Source organism: Hypomesus nipponensis, chromosome 15 (assembly GCF_054491055.1).
Source record: "Hypomesus nipponensis isolate SF chromosome 15, ASM5449105v1, whole genome shotgun sequence".
NCBI lineage: Eukaryota > Metazoa > Chordata > Actinopteri > Osmeriformes > Osmeridae > Hypomesus > Hypomesus nipponensis.
The window spans coordinates 19,037,501-19,057,531 of NC_140375.1; the positions used below are offsets into that span (position 1 = coordinate 19,037,501).

At 46.4% G+C, this 20,031-nt stretch overlaps 2 protein-coding genes across 6 annotated transcripts in view; both read left to right on the forward strand.

Moving 5' to 3' along the window:
* Nucleotides 1-13,284, forward strand: part of schip1 (schwannomin interacting protein 1) — a 90,349-nt gene extending 77,065 nt beyond the window's left edge. For all 5 annotated transcript variants that reach the window (XM_084674929.1, XM_084674931.1, XM_084674930.1 and 2 more), the window contains 6 exons: nucleotides 5,969-6,087; nucleotides 8,849-8,966; nucleotides 9,560-9,757; nucleotides 11,478-11,601; nucleotides 12,099-12,192; nucleotides 13,198-13,284. In XM_084674929.1, the coding sequence (XP_084531055.1) occupies nucleotides 5,969-6,087; nucleotides 8,849-8,966; nucleotides 9,560-9,757; nucleotides 11,478-11,601; nucleotides 12,099-12,192; nucleotides 13,198-13,249 (705 nt within the window). In that variant the 3' untranslated portion in view covers nucleotides 13,250-13,284. The remainder of the gene's footprint in view (nucleotides 1-5,968; nucleotides 6,088-8,848; nucleotides 8,967-9,559; nucleotides 9,758-11,477; nucleotides 11,602-12,098; nucleotides 12,193-13,197) is intronic.
* Nucleotides 13,285-14,748: 1,464 nt separating this feature from the next.
* Nucleotides 14,749-19,847, forward strand: il12a (interleukin 12a). Its single transcript, XM_084674824.1, has 6 exons — nucleotides 14,749-14,773; nucleotides 16,105-16,259; nucleotides 16,522-16,617; nucleotides 16,784-16,825; nucleotides 16,967-17,107; nucleotides 19,707-19,847. Exons 1-6 carry the CDS (start codon nucleotides 14,749-14,751, stop codon nucleotides 19,845-19,847), a joined length of 600 nt encoding a protein of 199 aa, XP_084530950.1.
* The last annotated feature ends 184 nt before the right edge of the window (nucleotides 19,848-20,031 follow it).

Sequence of the window (20,031 nt, forward strand, 5' to 3'; positions counted from 1 at the left end):
GGTGTGTGTGTAGGGTGTGTGTAGGGTGTGTGCGTAGGGTGTGTGTAGGGTGTGTGTAGGGTGTGTGTAGGGTGTGTGTAGGGTGTGTGTAGGGTGTGTGTGTAGGGTGTGTGTAGGGTGTGTGCGTAGGGTGTGTGTAGGGTGTGTGTAGGGTGTGTGTAGGGTGTGTGTAGGGTGTGTGTAGGGTGTGTGTGTAGGGTGTGCGTAGGGTGTGTGTAGGGTGTGTGTAGGGTGTGTGTAGGGTGTGTGTGTAGGGTGTGTGTAGGGTGTGTGTAGGGTGTGTGTGTAGGGTGTGTGTAGGGTGTGTGTAGGGTGTGTGTAGGGTGTGTTTGTAGGGTGTGTGTAGGGTGTGTGTAGGGTGTGTTTGTAGGGGTGGTGTGAGTGCGTGTGGCAACTGTGATTCACTGGTCAATATTGTCTCGCACTGACATCATCACACGCAGTGCCGCCGCTAGCCATTTTGGTGCCCTACGCATAATTCCTTTATGATGCCCCCCCCACCACCACCACCACAGCTGCCCTGTCAATGCATCCACATTCTGTGTTTGATATGATGCTGGTTACGGAGTTAATGCAAGCGCGCAATGCGCACAAGCTAAATTTTGGGGTCTTTATTTGAGTGCATAATAGTTTTTGGAGCATAAACAAAATATGTAACATAAACTGCCGTTTTTCAATTGGTAAAACCTTGTCTAGTGAAGGTGATGTATTTTTGTCTCTTAATTTTTCAGCCCCACCCTTACGTTTCTTAGCATGTTTTTCCAAATTAATTATAAACATTTAAAACTGAAAGCATGCAGCCTAGGAGCTCTCCACCTTTATTACTCATTTAAAAACTGTTTGATCAATCGAATATAAAAGTGTCATAGAATGTACAGTAAAGTAACATCTAGCTGGCGTCAGTTATTTCAAATGCATAGATAATGTTTAACAGTAAAATCTAAATTTAGTTTGCACCTAACATATTTGAGTGTGCTAAAATTAGCAATAACGTCAGCTAGTTCGAGGTGTATGCATAGGCTAACTATAAGTTTGCAGCACATCTCCCGTATTTAACAATAATTAAACATGGACTTACCTGAAAGTGATGCACGGGCATCATCTCGCAGTTTATTTCTTTTTCTGACCCTGACTCCTGTTGTCTTTTTAAGGCCATTTTCGAAAAGTTTACCTATCCTACTGTCAAAGTTCGTCAGGCCACTGAGATAGAAAAGGGCACCCACGGCGAGCTTGGAAAGTTGAGTGTGTATTTGTATTTTGTTGTGGGGTGGGGGGGGCACCATCATAACGTTTTTTGAGCAATTAAATATATCTTGTTTTGCCTGTTTTGTGATAAACATGCCTAAAAGGTGCGTAATATTTATATAGGCCTACTGAAATAATATCGGCATTATAATTATAATAACTATGATGATTTTTCAGTTGTCTATTTTGTGGTGCCCCCTCAGGACTTGCGTAGTGCGCGTTATGGGAGCGGCGGCACTGACCACACGCTGCCAAGGGACAAGATGAACAATGTGACTTAGTAATGAAATGAAGCATGCTGTCGTGTGTGTGTGTGTGCAGTGATAGTTGAGTAGATCATGTAGTGATTCTGGAGCAGAGACAGAGTCTCTATTTTTACCTTCACATGGAGGGAGGGAGCAGCATCGCTGTCTCTAATCCCTGCTGGATCACACACACACCACACACACCACACACACCACACACACCACACACACCACACACACCACACACCACACACACACCACGCACACCACACACACCACACACACCACACACACCACACACACCACACACCACACACACACCACGCACACCACACACACCACACACACCACACACACCACGCACACCACACACACCACACACCACACACACACCACACACACCACACACACCACACACACCACACACCACACACCACACACACACCACACACCACATACACCACACACACCACACACACCACACACACCACACACACCACACACACACCACGCACACCACACACACCACACACACCACGCACACCACACACACCACACACCACACACACACCACACACACCACACACACCACACACACCACACACACCACACACCACACACACACCACACACCACACACACCACACACACCACACACACCACACACACCACACACACACCACACACACCACACACACACCACACACCACACACCACACGCACCACACACCACACACACCACACACACCACACACACCACACACACCACACACACCGTGTGTGTGCCTGATAGGACAGCTCTTTCCAACAACTCCCTCTCTCCCCCCCTCTCTCCCTTCTCTCTCCCTCTCTAACTGTGCTGCTTGGTGGATGAGCAGGAAGGAGGGAGGGAGGGAGGGAGGGAGGGAGGGAGGGAGGGAGGGAGGGAGGGAGGGAGGGAGGGAGGGAGGGAGGGAGGGAGGGAGGGAGGGAGGGAGGGAGGGAGGGAGACTGAGTAAAGACAGAACAGAGGAAGGATATATGTTGGAATGAATGACATGATTTTCCAGGCTTTTCCCCTCGACCTCACAGAGAGGGTGTGTGTGTGTCTGTGAAAGAGAGAGAGAGAGAGGGAGGGGGAGAGAGAGAGAGAGAGATCGTCACATGGAACACACACGCACCTTCACACACACTCTGAGTGACAGGGCCAGCCCTAAGCTGTGACCCGTGTTTGAACTGTACTGAAGAGGTCAAAGGTCAAATTCCTTATCTGGAGAGGAATGTATCTCTGCCTGGAAGACTGGAGCACACACACTCACACACGATGCACTGGAGTGAGACTGGGGAGGGGAACATACTGGTGTTACTGTGATGGTGGAGGGGGGAGAGAGGGAGACTGGTGTTACTGTGATGGTGGAGGGGGGAGAGAGGGAGACTGGTGTTACTGTGATGGTGGAGGGGGGAGAGAGGGAGACTGGTGTTACTGTGATGGTGGAGGGGGGAGAGAGGGAGACTGGTGTTACTGTGATGGTGGAGGGGGGAGAGAGGGAGACTGGTGTTACTGTGATGGTGGAGGGGGAGAGAGGGAGACTGGTGTTACTGTGATGGTGGAGGGGGGACACAGGGAGGTGGCTGGTGTTACTGTGATGGTGGAGGGGGGAGAGAGGGAGACTGGTGTTACTGTGATGGTGGAGGGGGGACACAGGGAGGTGGCTGGTGTTACTGTGATGGTGGAGGGGGGAGAGAGGGAGACTGGTGTTACTGTGATGGTGGAGCGGGGAGAGAGGGAGGTGGCTGGTGTTACTGTGATGGTGGAGGGGGGACACAGGGAGGTGGCTGGTGTTACTGTGATGGTGGAGGGGGGACACAGGGAGGTGGCTGGTGTTACTGTGATGGTGGAGGGGGAGAGAGGGAGGTTGCTGGTGTTACTGTGATGGTGGAGGGGGGACACAGGGAGGTGGCTGGTGTTACTGTGATGGTGGAGGGGGAGAGAGGGAGACTGGTGTTACTGTGATGGTGGAGGGGGAGAGAGGGAGGTGGCTGGTGTTACTGTGATGGTGGAGGGGGAGAAAGGGAGGTGGCTTGTCCATTTGTGGACTCTTCTCATGGCAGATTCCTCACCTCTACAGCTTCATGGTCATGATGACCTGTAAAAACATCAACTTCTCTCTCACACACCAGGCTTCCTGTTTGACTTTCTGCGGAGAGAGAGTTCCAGACTGACAGGAAGTTAGGACAATAGCATGACCATGTCTGACTCAGCAAGCTGCTTGTTACTGGGACCACACACACACACACACACACAGGCACAGGCACACACATAGGCACACACACACACACACAGGCACCTTTTCCGCAATTACATTTACATTTAGTCATTTAGCAGACACTCTTATCCAGAGCGACTTACAGTAAGTACAGGGACATTCCCCCCGAGGCAAGAAGGGGGAAGTGCCTTGCCCAAGGACACGTCATTTGGCACTGCTGGGAATCAAACCAGCAACCTTCAGATTACTAGCCCAAATCCCTAATCGCTCAGCCACCTGACTCCACTGCCATGGTCTGTTGGCAGTGTCAGTGGTGTGTCTCTTGTGTGTGTCTGTCTGTGTGTCTGTCTGTGTGTCTGTCTGTGTGTGTGTGTCTGTGTTTGTGTGTCTGTGTGTCTGTCTGTGTGTGTGTCTGTCTGTGTGTGTCTGTGTTTGTGTGTCTGTGTTTGTGTGTCTGTCTGTCTGTGTGTCTGTCTGTGTGTGTGTCTGTCTGTGTGTGTCTGTGTTGGTGTGTCTGTCTGTGTGTCTGTGTTTGTGTGTCTGTTTGTGTGTGTGTGTGGGCCTCTTGTGTGGAGTGGAGAAGGATTATGGAAATATCAGGTCTTCCAGTGGACCCTCTGGAGGGAGGGAGGGAGGGAGGGAGGGAGGGAGGGAGGGAGGGAGGGAGGGAGGGAGGGAGGGAGGGAGGGAGGGAGGGAGGGAGGGAGGGAGGGAGGGAGGGAGGGAGGGAGGGAGGGAGGGAGGGAGGGAGGGAAAAGAAGGTGGGGTTACACCTAGAGCCATCATGTTTCTCCCTGTCCTCCCTTCTACCTCTCCTCTCATGCTCTCTCCTCCTCTCCAACACCTCTCCTCTCAGTCTTCTCTTGTCATGTCTGAAAGGCCTGATTCTTTCTATTCTGCGTGGAGAAGGGGGAGCTGTGTGTGTTTGAAAAGGTATTGTGCGCCCCTTAGAGAGATGGAGGTCAATACCCAACCCTCTGAACTCTTTCTTACACATCACTCACACACTTACCCACACACTCACTCTCACACACACACACACGTTACAGTTTCTGCTACTCCCTACTCACATATTACTGGAAAGACTATCTTCCTAAAATTCCTTCGTTTTTGGTTAAATTATTCTATTACAGTAGATAAGAATAGAGTACAGCAGAATATACAGTCAGTGTTGATTTGATGAGTGAATCACATGCAGATCAAACAGATATAAACTTGATTTCTGCTGGTTACCTTGGTAACCCGTCAAAAGTGGCATGCACTGTTTGTGTGAGTGCGCGAGTGAGTAAGTGAGTGTGTGTGTTTGGATGTTGTGATGCATACGGAGCATTCTTGTCCGATCTTTTTCCTCTCATCTGGCGCCACCTGCTGGTGGATATTATACTGCTGGTGGATATTATACTGCTGGTGTCTGGTAGATGTGGTTACTTTACACTGTGTCTGGTAAATCCAGACCAATCTTTGAGACCTCGACTTTTAAGACCTCAACTGATATATACTGAATGTGTGTGTAAATGAATATGTTATGGGTGTGTAAGTGTGATGTGATGATGTGTAACAGTGCTGTGGGATGTGATGATGTGTAACAGTGCTGTGGGATGTGATGATGTGTAACAGTGCTGTGGGATGTGTTGATGTGTAACAGCGCTGTGGGATGTGATGATGTGTAACAGTGCTGTGGGATGTGATGATGTGTAACAGTGCTGTGGGATGTGATGATGTGTAACAGTGCTGTGGGATGTGATGATGTGTAACAGCGCTGTGGGATGTGATGATGTGTAACAGCGCTGTGGGATGTGATGATGTGTAACAGCGCTGTGGGATGTGATGATGTGTAACAGCGCTGTGGGGTGTGATGATGTGTAACAGCGCTGTGGGATGTGATGATGTGTAACAGCGCTGTGGGATGTGATGATGTGTAACAGCGCTGTGGGATGTGATGATGTGTAACAATGCTGTGGGATGTGATGATGTGTAACAGCGCTGTGGGATGTGATGATGTGTAACAGCGCTGTGGGATGTGATGATGTGTAACAGCGCTGTGGGATGTGATGATGTGTAACAGCGCTGTGGGATGTGATGATGTGTAACAGCGCTGTGGGATGTGATGATGTGTAACAGCGCTGTGGGATGTGATGATGTGTAACAGCGCTGTGGGATGTGATGATGTGTAACAGTGCTGTGGGATGTGATGATGTGGTAATGGGCTGATGTGGCTGTGTTGTGTCCACAGGCCCAGAAGAATGAGCGTGAGTCCATCAGACAGAAGCTGGCCTTGGGGAGCTTCTTTGACGAGGGGCCAGGCCTCTACACCAGCTGCAACAAGAGCGGCAAGCCGAGCCTGTCTTCACGGTAGGGAGAGACAGAGAGAGAGAGAGAGAGAGAGAGAGAGACAGATAGAGAGAGAGAGAGAGAGAGAGAGAGAGAGAGAGACAGATAGAGAGAGAGAGAGAGAGAGAGAGAGAGAGAGAGAGAGAGAGAGAGAGAGAGAGAGAGAGATGGTGTGTGGGGGGGGGGGGTAGTGTGTGTGTGCGAGAGGGGTTACCATTAGCTGGTAAAATCAGGAAGGTTTGCTGGTAAATGTGTGTTTCTCAGAATGTCTCTTGGTGACCTTTAGTTCTAGAAAGTTGAAGCTGTCAGAGGGATGACTGTTAGCTGGTAAAATCAGGAAGGTTTACTGGTAACATGTTTACTAATAAAACGTTGTTCTTGGGGAATTTCACCAACCATCCTTCCCATCATCCTCTGTTCCTGGTATGTGGAGCCTTTCTGAACAGGGGGACAAGTTATGCTCATATCGACAGTCAACATAGAGCCTTCTCCCTTTCACTTCCCTAAACACACACACACACACTCACACATACACACACACCAGGGACGTAGGCCTGGGTAGGCACAGTCCTACCCAATTTGTTCTAAGGCCTACCCAAAAACGAAAATATCTCCGAAAAATTATGGACCGGTAAATAAGAAAAAAAAACTGAAAAGATGCCTATTAATATTTTTCTAACCCAAAAACATTATTCTGGGTAAGCCCCTGACACACACATACACACACACACACTCTCACACATACACACACACACACTCTCACACACACATACACACACACACACTCTCACACATATACACACACACACTCTCACACACACATTTACACACACACAGACCCATACACTTACTTACTCTCTTACACACAGTCAAGACAGTCATTGGTCTAATCTGCATCCTGATATGCTTCCTGCTTGGATCAAGCCAACAGGACGCGTCCTCCCGTGTTGATCCCTGTCTCAGGACACGGGGGTGCAGCGAGGGAGATCACAACCTCCCACACAGGGCCTCGTTAAGGCTTTATCACAACCTCCCACACAGGGCCTCGTTAAGGCTTTATCATAACCTCACACACAGGGCCTCGTTAAGGCTTTATCATAACCTCACACACAGGGCCTCGTTAAGGCTTTATCATAACCTCACACACAGGGCCTCGTTAAGGCTTTATCATAACCTCACACACAGGGCCTCGTTAAGGCTTTATCATAACCTCACACACAGGGCCTCGTTAAGGCTTTATCATAACCTCACACACAGGGCCTCGTTAAGGCTTTATCATAACCTCACACACAGGGCCTCGTTAAGGCTTTATCATAACCTCACACACAGGGCCTCGTTAAGGCTTTATCACAACCTCACACACAGGGCCTCGTTAAGGCTTTATCACAACCTCACACACAGGGCCTCGTTAAGGCTTTATCATAACCTCACACACAGGGCCTCGTTAAGGCTTTATCATAACCTCACACACAGGGCCTCGTTAAGGCTTTATCATAACCTCACACACAGGGCCTCGTTAAGGCTTTATCATAACCTCACACACAGGGCCTCGTTAAGGCTTTATCATAACCTCACACACAGGGCCTCGTTAAGGCTTTATCATAACCTCACACACAGGGCCTCGTTAAGGCTTTATCATAACCTCACACACAGGGCCTCGTTAAGGCTTTATCATAACCTCACACACAGGGCCTCGTTAAGGCTTTATCATAACCTCACACACAGGGCCTCGTTAAGGCTTTATCATAACCTCACACACAGGGCCTCGTTAAGGCTTTATCATAACCTCACACACAGGGCCTCGTTAAGGCTTTATCATAACCTCACACACAGGGCCTCGTTAAGGCTTTATCATAACCTCACACACAGGGCCTCGTTAAGGCTTTATCATAACCTCACACACAGGGCCTCGTTAAGGCTTTATCATAACCTCACACACAGGGCCTCGTTAAGGCTTTATCATAACCTCACACACAGGGCCTCGTTAAGGCTTTTACTGGTCTGGTCTCAGAGGCCTGGGGAGAGCTCGCATGAAGGTACATCCTTTATCTCATCTTCTGACCTCTCTCCCTCTCTCTTTCTCTCTCTTTCTTTCTCTCTCTTTCTTTCTCTCTCTCTCTCTCTCTCTCTCTCTCTCTCTCTCTCTCTCTCTCTCTCTCTCTCTCTGTCTCCCTCCCTCCCTCTCTACCTCTCTCTCTCTCTGTCTCTCTCCTTCCCTCCCTCTCTACCTCTCTCTCTCTCCCTCTCTCTGTCTGTCTCTCTCTCTTTGTCTCCCTCTCTCCCTCTCTCTCTCTCTCCCTCTCTCTGTCTGTCTCTCTTTGTCTCCCTCTCTCCCTGTCTCTCTCTGTCTCTCTCCCTCCCTCTCTACCTCTCTCTCTCTCCCTGTCTCTCTCTGTCTCTCTCTCTTTGTCTCCCTCCCTCTCTCTCTCTCCCTCTCTCTGTCTGTCTCTCTCTCTTTGTCTCCCTCTCTCTCTCTCTCCCTCTCTCTGTCTGTCTCTCTTTGTCTCCCTCTCTCCCTGTCTCTCTCTGTCTCTCTCCCTCCCTCTCTACCTCTCTCTCTCTCCCTGTCACTCTCTGTCTCTCTCTCTTTGTCTCCCTCCCTCTCTCTCTCTCCCTCTCTCCCTCCCTCTCTACCTCTCTCTCTCTCCCTGTCTCTCTCTGTCTCTCTCTCTTTGTCTCCCTCCCTCCCTCTCTCTCTCTCTCTCTCTCCATCTCTGTCTCTCTCTGTCTCTCTCTCTCTCTCTCCCTCTCTCTGTCTGTCTGTCTCTTTCTCTCTCTCCAGACTCCAGAGTGGGATGAACCTGCAGATCTGTTTTGTCAACGACAGCAGCAGTGACAAGGACAGCGATGCAGATGACAGCAAGACAGAGACAAGTCTGGACACCCCCCTGTCCCCTATGGTAACACACACACAAACACACACACATAACACACACACATCCACACATACAACTCACACATTTGTCACAAAAGCGGGGGAAACCCCATGTCAGAATGAGAGCAGAGTTATTGTAGAAACAGTCATTCTGTTGACCTAGAGATCAGCGGGAGAGCTACCTTTACATGATTCACACTAAAGAGAACAAGTTATGGGTGGGAGGGAGAAAGAGAAGGAGGGAGACAGAGAAGGAGGGAGAGAGAGAAGCAGGGAGACAGAGAAGGAGGGAGAGAGAGAAGCAGGGAGACAGAGAAGGAGGGAGAGAGAGAAGGAGGGAGACAGAGAAGGAGGGAGACAGAGAAGGAGAGAGACAGAGAAGGAGAGAGACAGAGAAGGAGAGAGACAGAGAAGGAGAGAGACAGAGAAGGAGAGAGACAGAGAAGGAGGGAGCAGGAGACTGTAGTGACCCTGAGTCTACAGACCTTCCAGAACCTCAGATGAGAAATTGTGTGAAAACCTTACCTTTTCCTTAACTTCCCTCTCCCCTCTCTTCTTTCTCTCTCCTCCTTTCTTCTCCCTTTCCCCCCCTCTCTTCTCCCTCTCTCCTCCCCCCAGTCCAAGCAGAGCTCTTCATACTCAGACAGAGACACCACAGAAGAAGACAGTGAGTCTCTGGAGGACCTGGACTTCCTGAGCCGACAGAAGAAGCTGCAGGCGGAGGCTAAGCTGGCCCTGGCGATGGCTAAACCCATGGCCAAGATGCAGGTGGAGGTGGAGAAGCAGAACCGCAAGAAATCCCCTGTGGCCGATCTGGTGAGTACTGCAGTAGTACTGTAGTATAACTAATACTAGACTCATATCAGTACTGCAGCAGGAACTCTTCATCTTTCTTCTCTCCTCCTCTCCTCTGTTAAGGAGCTGTCAGCTTCTTCTTATTTCATAAGAGCTTGATGTTCATAACTATTTTAACATTGTCGACTGGCTTGCCTTCACCACACACACATACTGTACGCGCACACACACACACACACACACACACACACACAGACTCTTTATCTATTTAGTGAGGAGTGGGTGGCTTCTATAATTCATATCTCAGAAGGCCTCAGGGGTTTGGGCGTGTCTCTGTGTTCACCAGTCAGGAGAGATCTTGTCTGAATGCTGTGACATCATCACCCCGACCTTTAACTTCTGACCCTGCTCGAGCTGCTCGGCTAACGAGGAAGTTCAGGTCATGTGAGCCTGAACTGGAGTCTGTCGGTGGAGTGGAACATGGTGTTAGGGTTAGGTTGGAGAAGTCTCAGACCCTGCTCCTGGAGAGCTACCTGCCTGTTTGTTCCTGCTCCAATCACACTTATCTGACCTGATTCAACTGGCTCATTATTAGAATCAGGTGTGCTGGATTAGAGTAGGAGGGAAACCTACAGGCAGGAAGCTCTCCAGGAGCAGGGATGGAGATGCTAAAATTGATGTGAATAGCATAGATGCTAACAGTGATGTGAATAGCATAGATGCTAACACTGATATAAATAGCATAGATGCTAACAGCGATATAAATAGCATAGATGCTAACAGCAATATAAATAGCATAGATGCTAACAGCGATGTGAATAGCATAGATTCACTTTCTCTCAGATTTTTTTTCTTTCACCTAGTCAGCCTTCCCCTGTCAGCACCTCTCTTTCTCTCTCTCTCTCGCTCTCTCTCACCCACCAACTCTCTCTCACCCACCAACTCTCTCTCACCCACTCTCTTTCTCTCTGTCTCCGTAATGACATAGAGGAAGTGATGACATAGAGGAAGTGATGACATAGAGGAAGTGTTGACATGGAGCCAGTCACAGCATTATCAGAGTGAAAGAGGGAGAGGGAGGAGGTAAAGTGAAAGAGAAACTGGCTTCCCCCACAAGTGACCTCCACCCAGAGAGCGAGGGAGAGAGAGAGAGAGAGAGAGAGAGAGAGAGAGAGTGACAGAGAGAGAGAGAGAGAGAGAGAGTGACAGAGAGACATAGAGAGAGTGATGAGGGAGGAGAGGGATGGAGTTTGTTTTCCAGGGAGGTAAGCTGGTTAAAAGAGGGGAAAGTGCTGTCTTCTGCAAATGGTAGAATTCCCATAATGCTTTGTGGTTGATCAACGTGGTGTCTGATGTGGCGTTATTAAAGAGCCGAGCGTAGAAATAGAGGGGAGGGATAGAGATGGGAGAGAGAGAGAGAGAGAGAGAGAGAGAGAGAGAGAGAGAGAGAGAGAGAGAGATGAAAGAGGGAGAAGGGGAGGGAGAAGGGACTGGAGGGTGAAACAGTTGTTACTGGAGGAAGTAGAAACTGCAGGGGTTTATCACAGATACAAGAAGAAGAACTTTGTTTTCAAGCTCCAAATCTGTCACTACACTGTTCTGGTCACTGCTGGCCCCCTGCTGGACACACTGGGGAATTACATACACAGTTCCCACACTTACATTACTCACACAAGGAACGGCTATCGATATTGGAGGATTAATGTGTGTGTGTGGCGGGCGTTTGTGTTTGTCTCCACAGCTGCCCCACATGCCCCACATCAGTGAGAGCCTGATGAAGAGGAGTCTGAAGCAGGCCGACCTTAGAGACATGTCCCTGGGGCAGCTGCAGGTCATAGTCAACGACCTGCACTCTCAGATAGAAGGTGAGTTTCAGACACACACACACACACACCAGTTACTCTAATGTTCCTTTAACCTTCATCTCCTGTTCCTCTCCTGTTCCTCTCCTGTTCCTCTCCTGTTCCTCTCCTGTTCCTCTCCTGTTCCTCTCCTGTTCCTCTCCTGTTCATCTCCTGTTCCTCTCCTGTTCCTCTCCTGTTCATCTCCTGTTCCTCTCCTGTTCCTCTCCTGTTCATCTCCTGTTCCTCTCCTGTTCCTCTCCTGTTCATCTCCTGTTCATCTCCTGTTCCTCTCCTGTTCCTCTCCTGTTCCTCTCCTGTTCATCTCCTGTTCCTCTCCTGTTCCTCTCCTGTTCATCTCCTGTTCCTCTCCTGTTCCTCTCCTGTTCATCTCCTGTTCCTCTCCTGTTCCTCTCCTGTTCCTCTCCTGTTCCTCTCCTGTTCATCTCCTGTTCCTCTCCTGTTCCTCTCCTGTTCCTCTCCTGTTCCTCTCCTGTTCCTCTCCTGTTCCTCTCCTGCAGCTCTGAATGAGGAGCTTGTTCAGCTGCTGCTGCTCCGTGACGAGCTGCACATGGAGCAGGACGCCATGCTGGTGGATATAGAGGACCTGACCAGGTACACACACACCTGACCAGCTACACGCACACACCTGACCAGCTACACGCACACACCTGACCAGCTACACGCACACACCTGACCAGCTACACGCACACACCTGACCAGCTACACACACACACATGACCATCTACACACACCTGACCAGCTACACACACACACACACCTGACCATCTACACACACACACACACACACCTGACCAGCTACACACACACACACACCTGACCATCTACACACACCTGACCAGCTACACACACACACCTGACCATCTACACACACCTGACCAGCTACACACACACACACACCTGACCATCTACACACACACACACACCTGACCAGCTACACACACACACACACCTGACCATCTACACACACCTGACCAGCTACACACACACACACACCTGACCATCTACACACACATGACCAGCTACACACACCTGACCAGCTACACACACACACACACCTGACCATCTACACACACCTGACCAGCTACACACACCTGACCATCTACACACACACACACCTGACCAGCTACACACACACCTGACCAGCTACACACACACACACACCTGACCAGCTACACACACCTGACCAGCTACACACACGACATATAAGATCTGATCAGATGGAGGCACCAACATTATGTCTGCTGTCTAGGATCAAAATAAACACATTAGTAATGACTATTATTTACTACTGTTAATAACTACTGTATTACTGTTAATAACTACTGTATTAATGTTAATAACTACTGTATTAATGTTTAACTACTGTTATAGATCCAAACATCTGTTAAATTAACACATTCATTATGAACAGATATTATTTATTACATGGTATTACGTTTATTTTATAGTATAAAAATATTAAAAACATTTAGCAGACGCTTTTATCCAAAATGTCTTACAGGGGAGATTTGCGCACAGTCAAATGCTCTAACCACTGAGCTCAGAGTACTCTGGATGTTGACGTGTCTAACGGCCGATGTCTCCTGTGTCCTGCAGGCATGCTGAGAGCCAGCAGAAACACATGGCAGAGAAGACTCCTTCTAAATGAGATGCCTCCCTCCCCTACCTCCCCCTCCCTCCCTCCCCTACCTCCCCCTCCCTCCCTCCCCTACCTCCCCCTCCCTCCCTCCCCTACCTCCCCCTCCCTCCCTCCCCTACCTCCCCCTCCCTCCCCCTCCCTCCCTCCCCCTCCCTCCCCTACCTCCCCCTCCCTCCCTCCCTCCCCTACCTCCCCCTCCCTCCCTCCCCTACCTCCCCCCCTCCCTCCTCCTCCCTCTCCCTCCCCCTCCCTCCCCCTCCCCTTCCCCCTCCCTCCTCCTCCTCCATCCCTTCCTCCCTCCCTCCTCCTCCCCCACCTCCACCTCTGCCTTGCATCGACTCATGTCTATGCATGGCCCCCCCTCACACACCCAGCACCATGCCCGCAGCAGCCCAGAGGAAGGCCAACCTTTCATTTGCTTCTGTGCTTGTTCCCCATGCTGAGGATGGAAGATCACTTCCTGCTTCCTGGGAGAAGAGGAAGGTGATTGTGTGTTGTCATGGATACTGTTCCCGGCTTCCTGTGCAGATCGGCCTTGCTTCGCTAGTTTCTATTTTTAACTTTCTACATTCGCCACTAAATTATAATTGTCAAATACAAAAACTATGGAAAAAAATTCAAATAAATAATAGTGAGAAATTATTAGAAAGTCAGTTATGATTAAAAAAAAAAGAAAAGAAATAATGTTGTGTAAAATCTATGAAAACAAACCTCTTCAGAACATTTTTAAGTTGGAAAGTAATTTTAAAGTCGACCTCTTTTTATTCTGCACAAATGGTAGTTTTCAACTGAAGAAAAATGTTTATTTGAAGGTGCTAGAAGAGTGAGGACACATGCTTGCCTTGTCGTGGAGTCGCTTTGTTAATACGTTCACTGGAAATGCTCTTCAACATTTTGTGAATGTTGATTTTCAGACACAAGTCGTTTTAAATTAATAAGTGTGTTAATATCATTTTCATCCTATTGTATTCAAAATCTTTATTTGAGGGAAGAGATGTTTATGTACAGATATGTAAAATAAAAAAATAAACTTTGTTTCATATATGGTTGGTTTGTGGTGTCATGTGTTCATTCTGTTGACCACCTCTCCTGGTGGAACTGAAGCTTCTCGTGAAACAAACTGTTTCACACACACAGAGAAAGAAAGTCCATTGGACCATGTTATCAGTTTGGTGCTTGCTGCCAGACGTCAAGGGCCAGTCCCTATGTAGAGACTATAACTCATTTTACTTGGAAAGTCTCTAAAGTGGATCCTATTTTTTCGACTCATTTTGGTCTTGACAATATGTTAATTATTTGAAAATTATTTGAACTGAAACATATAAACTGCATGAAGGAATTTGAAATGTAGTTCTTGGCCCAGTGAGAGAACGACTCACAGTAAATCTAAGATCAGACGTGCATGGTTCAAACACTATTTCAGTATGATCATGGAACGATCTGTGTTCCAGCGTTAAGCACAATATTTGGTTAATTGCGTGATTCACGAGACACGCATAGCCTACACCATGTCGGTGTCCGAGAGCGTGTACAGTAGAGACAGACCGAGAGAGGCCTCGTGCCCACTGGCGGTGAGGTGTTGTGGTGTCGACTGAGAGCACCGGGGAGAGCAGGGAACTCCGCGCGCCCCGCAGCCACCGCCGTAGTATCAGGGGATGGATTTCCTGCGAATACAACTGAAAGTCATAATGTGTGGGGGTGTGTGATATGTTTGGCTGAGGCGCTTTGTGTACAGTAAATCATAATTGGCTCTTTGACAGTAAGTCAAAGTGACACAATTAGTAAAAAATAAGTATATATATGACCGATGTGTCTGTTCTTTGTTCCGCCTGAATGGTCACGATGACACAGACCCTGGCGCTTGACTCAGCGGGGACTGATGAGATTATCTGACACTAACGATCATTACATTTACATTACATTCATTAATCACACAAACACATTTATACATGAAGTCATTTTTTGGGGGGGTTGGTCATTCTCTTCAAACCAACTCGGAAAACATTTTACATTCGGACTTGCAGGTGTTGTGTGTTGCCTAGTTTAATCACCTCATGCAGTTACGTCAATATTGTGATGAAATTGTTAGTAGCCTATTACTGTCTTATTGTTCATACTTTTTCCATTTATTTTTAGACAGTCACTCCTCAACACCGCAGGATTAACCATATACAGCCAATGCACAAAGATGAACAACTGTCTGTCGAATCAAAACGCGGGACTTGAGGTAAGATGATAGTTTCATATCAAATCCCTCGAGCACTCGAGGTAACTGTGCTGCTTGACTAGGAATTCACATATGACGTTATGGTTTCCGTTTCGCTAGCGCTGCGCTGCGCGGTGCCGCTCCGCCGCGGGAAAGTCCTGTTTCACATGCGGTACAATATATATATGCCCTCCAATCTCGATAAATGCAGAAGTTTACCGGACAGGCAGATATAACAATCTTGTCAAATCACAATCAAAATGACTTTCAATCATTTGTGTAAGTAGACTACGTCTTTTCATTTGGTAAAAATATTAATCAGATTATCAACTTTCATCTGACATGTCACTCATTTAACAGACGTTTTATCAGGAGCAGAAGTGCATACTTAGGGTTGTTTTTGTTGTTGTTAATTACATCTATAGCCTTGTTATTCAACTCAACAATGAAACAACTGCAAATAATGGTTTTAGGTCAACATTATTAGAGGTAGTATTCTGATGTTTTATTCATAACGCACAGGCCTGTTTGTGGAGATGGGATTGCATTTATTAGACCATTGTTGACAATAATAATAATTGTTGTAATACAGAAAACTTCTGAAGTGTTTCCTTCTATGTGACTCCTGTTCTAACACGCGATGATTGTGTGCATGCAGACACCACAGTGTTTCTGCTCGCGCTGTCCTTGCGCTTGTCCACCGGAATCCCGGTGCGCTCACCCCAGAGTCTTGATGCTGATAAATGTGCAGCTTTATCGTCGCTCTCCAAAACACTCCTGGAAAAAACCAAGGAACTACTGAACAATAACAAAGTGAGTTTATCCCCACTATCTATCCACCAATCTATCTATCCATCAATCTATATATCTATCTATCTATCGCTTTCTCTCGCTCTCCCTCTCTCTCTCTCTCTCTCTCTCTCTCTCTATATATATATATATATATATATATATATATATATCTGTCTCTATTAATCTCTCTCTCTTTATCTCCATATATATATGTAAGCCTACATAAATATGTGTGTGTGTGTTTATCCCTTTCCTAAAACCAATAATTTATTTAATTCCTCAGGCGTCTTTGTTTAGCGGGTTTAACTGCTTCAACCAGGCGCTGGAGATGAATAGCAACACCCAGACTGCGCTGGCCTGCTCGCCAACCACGGGACAGGTAACATTCAGATGTATCCTCTGCCAACCGGTGAAACGCGAGATAAAGTTTCTGGTGTCGTTTTCGATTTGTTTGAAAGACCATCGCTTACATTATGTGTTTACCGATGGACTGTTGCCCAAAGCCACACTTATTGTTTCGTATTGTTTGACGTGTGTCCTCCCAGGGTAAAGCCTGCATGGGTGCACGGATCACATCATTCAACGAGGTAACGTTTGTTTTCCCTCATCTAAACGATAAATACACGCTTTAGAGTAGGCCTACAGTACTTTAAGTCCCAATTTTTCTAAGCAGTTGATACGGTAGCTTAACTTCCCAATAAGCTTGCCCTTGGTTTTTTTCCCGACAGAACGAGTGTCTGGGGAATATCACCATGGACCTGGGTCACTACTCCAGAGAGATGACGATCCTACTGGAGAAGAACTCCGACCTCCTTCATGTCCACCAGGACGCCCTGGCAGCTTTCAACACCATCCAGGAACTGCTGCAGGTATTACAGACCGATATTTCATCAGAGAGAGAGAGAGAGAGAGAGAGGAGGGAAGGGAGAGTGGGGGAGAGAGATAAGATCAAGAACTCATAACCAGAGATGTTACAGAACACACATCCTTCACTCAAGAAGAAGTACAGCTACTCATGTTTAAAAATACTTTAGTCAAAAGTAACCATTACTACTACCTGTTGGACTTCATGTCATATTAATGCATTAATACAAAAATATACAATTGTTGACATTATAGATACGCAGCGCATTCGCCCCAAATCTTTTTTCACACTAACAATTTCGAACATCTCCCTTATATGTTGTCATGGGCATCTGTGACTCTAGGTTTTAAAATTGGGGGTGCAAAAGGTAATGACATTGCTTCAAAAACATGCTCAAAATTAATAGATCTTAATATGCGAAATTAATAATTAGAGTTCAACCAATCATGATAGAATATACAACTCTATATATACAACTCTCAACATTTCCAAAAATAATTTATCGTTTTTTTGCATTAATTAAATTACTTAAATTAGGGCTGTCAAACAATTAAAATATTTAATCGCGATTAATCTCATTATTTCATATGATTAATCGTGATTAATCACAACTAATCGCAAAACTATTAAATCTATTTAATCTGCTAAAATGTTACCCCAATAAATGATTTTATTTTGTGGAAATAACATTAGAAGGGTGTAGTAGATGAAGTATGTTTGAGTGAGATTTGAATATTATGGAGCAGGATATTGTAGTAGGCTTCAATGTATTTTATATTCCAGAATAAGTGTAATTTTGTGGATGTTTATAATACAGCAGTATAGTTTATGAGTGAATAATACTCCCTCACAATTTAAGTTGTGTTCCATTTGAACTTGTTAGATGGATGTTATTATCCAGTTAGGCCTATCTGAAGTTAAACAACCACAGATTGACCTTAATATTGAACAATTCAGTTTCTATCTTGTTGAACCCAGTCAGCTGCTCACTTCTTGTGCGAGTGTTGTCTGCCATATATTACCAGAGCAAACGCTGCTGCTGCTACAGCTAACGCTGCTAACGCTGCTGCTAGCTGTGTGCTTTGCTTGCATGTGATAGTTTAGGCTGGAAGTACTCTGGTGATAACTAAACTCAGCCTGACAATCAGAAAAAACAGCCTTAGTTTTGTCAACTGAGCCGTCTCGCAACTTTTTAAATGGAACTTCCCATCTAAAATCCCTCTCTCCATCATTCAGCAACCGTCAGCAGTCGAAATCATGTGACCACAGGTTATTCCCAGGGTCACAAAGGAACCTGCGTTAACGCCACTATTTTTTTGTCGCGTTAAAGTGAGATTCCGTTAACATGTTATTAACGCTCCTAATTTAAATGTTTTCATCCCAAAAGTAGGGGATGAGCATTGCCTTCTGCCATGCTCCATGGTAGCTTCGTAGACTAGCTTTTGTTGGTTGTGCGTGATAGCCAGGAAATGAAAAAGGCGTGCAATGACAAGAAATAATATTGATCGTGCCACCACATACAGATTAAAACTAAAGTAACAAGCCTGACTTGAAAATGTAATAAAAAGAAAGTACAGATATTTGTGTAAAAAATGTAAGGAGTAGAAGTAAAAAAAAAAATGTATTATGAAGTAAAAATCGACCAGAAAAAAAAATACTTCGGTACAGTAACAAAGTATTTGTACTTTGTTAATTCCCATCTCTGCAACGGTGTAACAACAGTGTAACAACAGTGTAACAACAGTGTAACAACAGTGTAACAACAGCGTAATAACGACACAATAACAGTGTAATAACAACGTAATAAAAGTGTAATAACAGTGTAATATTAATACCTGAAAAATCTACCTAAGTACAGTAACCAAGTATTTGTACTTTGTCACTTCCCAAAATGTTTGAATGATTCTTTCCTCCAAACAGAAACCTCCACACACCCCAGAGGAGCTTGGTGAGACGCCCATTCCAGTAAGTGGTTTCCTATTATATTACATACATACAAATAATCATGCCTTCATATTACTGTATATTCGTATACATATCATACAGAGAGTGAGCTGGAGAGAGAAAGAGAGAGAGCTGGAGAGAGAAAGAGAGAGAGAGAGAGAGAGAGAGAGAGAGAGAGAGCTGGAGAGTGAGAAACCAGAAAATAAACACAAATACAGTTTGTCAACAATCAGAATCATCGTTATTCGTCAAGTAAGTTTGCACAAATAAGGAATTTACCATGGCAGGAAGGTGCAGACGGTAAACATAAGAGTTTTGAATGCAAAATGTAGGAAATATAACATGTTGAAAATGTACAACAGTAATAATTTTAACCACTACTATCAAATGTACTAAAAATTCTATATAAAATATACAATAACATTCAATATAAAGAAGAGTGCAATGTGCAATGATCAAGATTGTTAAATCTCTGAGACAGTATAAATGAGATGGTTACATGTCCATACCCTGACTCTGAATGAGGACAGCGTGTCCCTGACTCTGAATGAGGACAGCGTGTCCCTGACTCTGAATGAGGACAGCGTGTCCCTGACTCTGAATGAGGACAGCGTGTCCCTGACTCTGAATGAGGACAGCATGTCTCTGTGTTCCTCCAGGCGGCGTCTTCCTGCTTCTGGACCGATAAAACATTTGACAACCGTCTGTGCATGTGTAAGAAGCTGCGAGGGTTCCAGGCTAGGCTGGTCACCATCTCCAGAGCCTGTGGATACATCTCAGCTGGAGACCACCGCAAGTAGACGCCTCATCTTCATCATCTTCATCATCATCATCATCATCACATCTTTATTCTCATCATATCATGTAATGCACTACAATAGCATGGTTCCACCTGACCCTGCTCACCTCTGCTCCACTGTGGTCTCAGCCCAGAGCCACCAAGTCTGTCAGGATTGACATCATTTGAGTTAATCCAACTATTTA

Coding starts and splice junctions, on each gene's coding strand:
- il12a (XM_084674824.1), top strand. CDS start 14,749: ATGTCGGTGTCCGAGAGCGTGTACA. Junction 16,260..16,521: donor AACTACTGAACAATAACAAA/GTGAGTTTATCC, acceptor TTAATTCCTCAG/GCGTCTTTGTTTAGCGGGTT. Junction 16,618..16,783: donor GCTCGCCAACCACGGGACAG/GTAACATTCAGA, acceptor GTGTCCTCCCAG/GGTAAAGCCTGCATGGGTGC.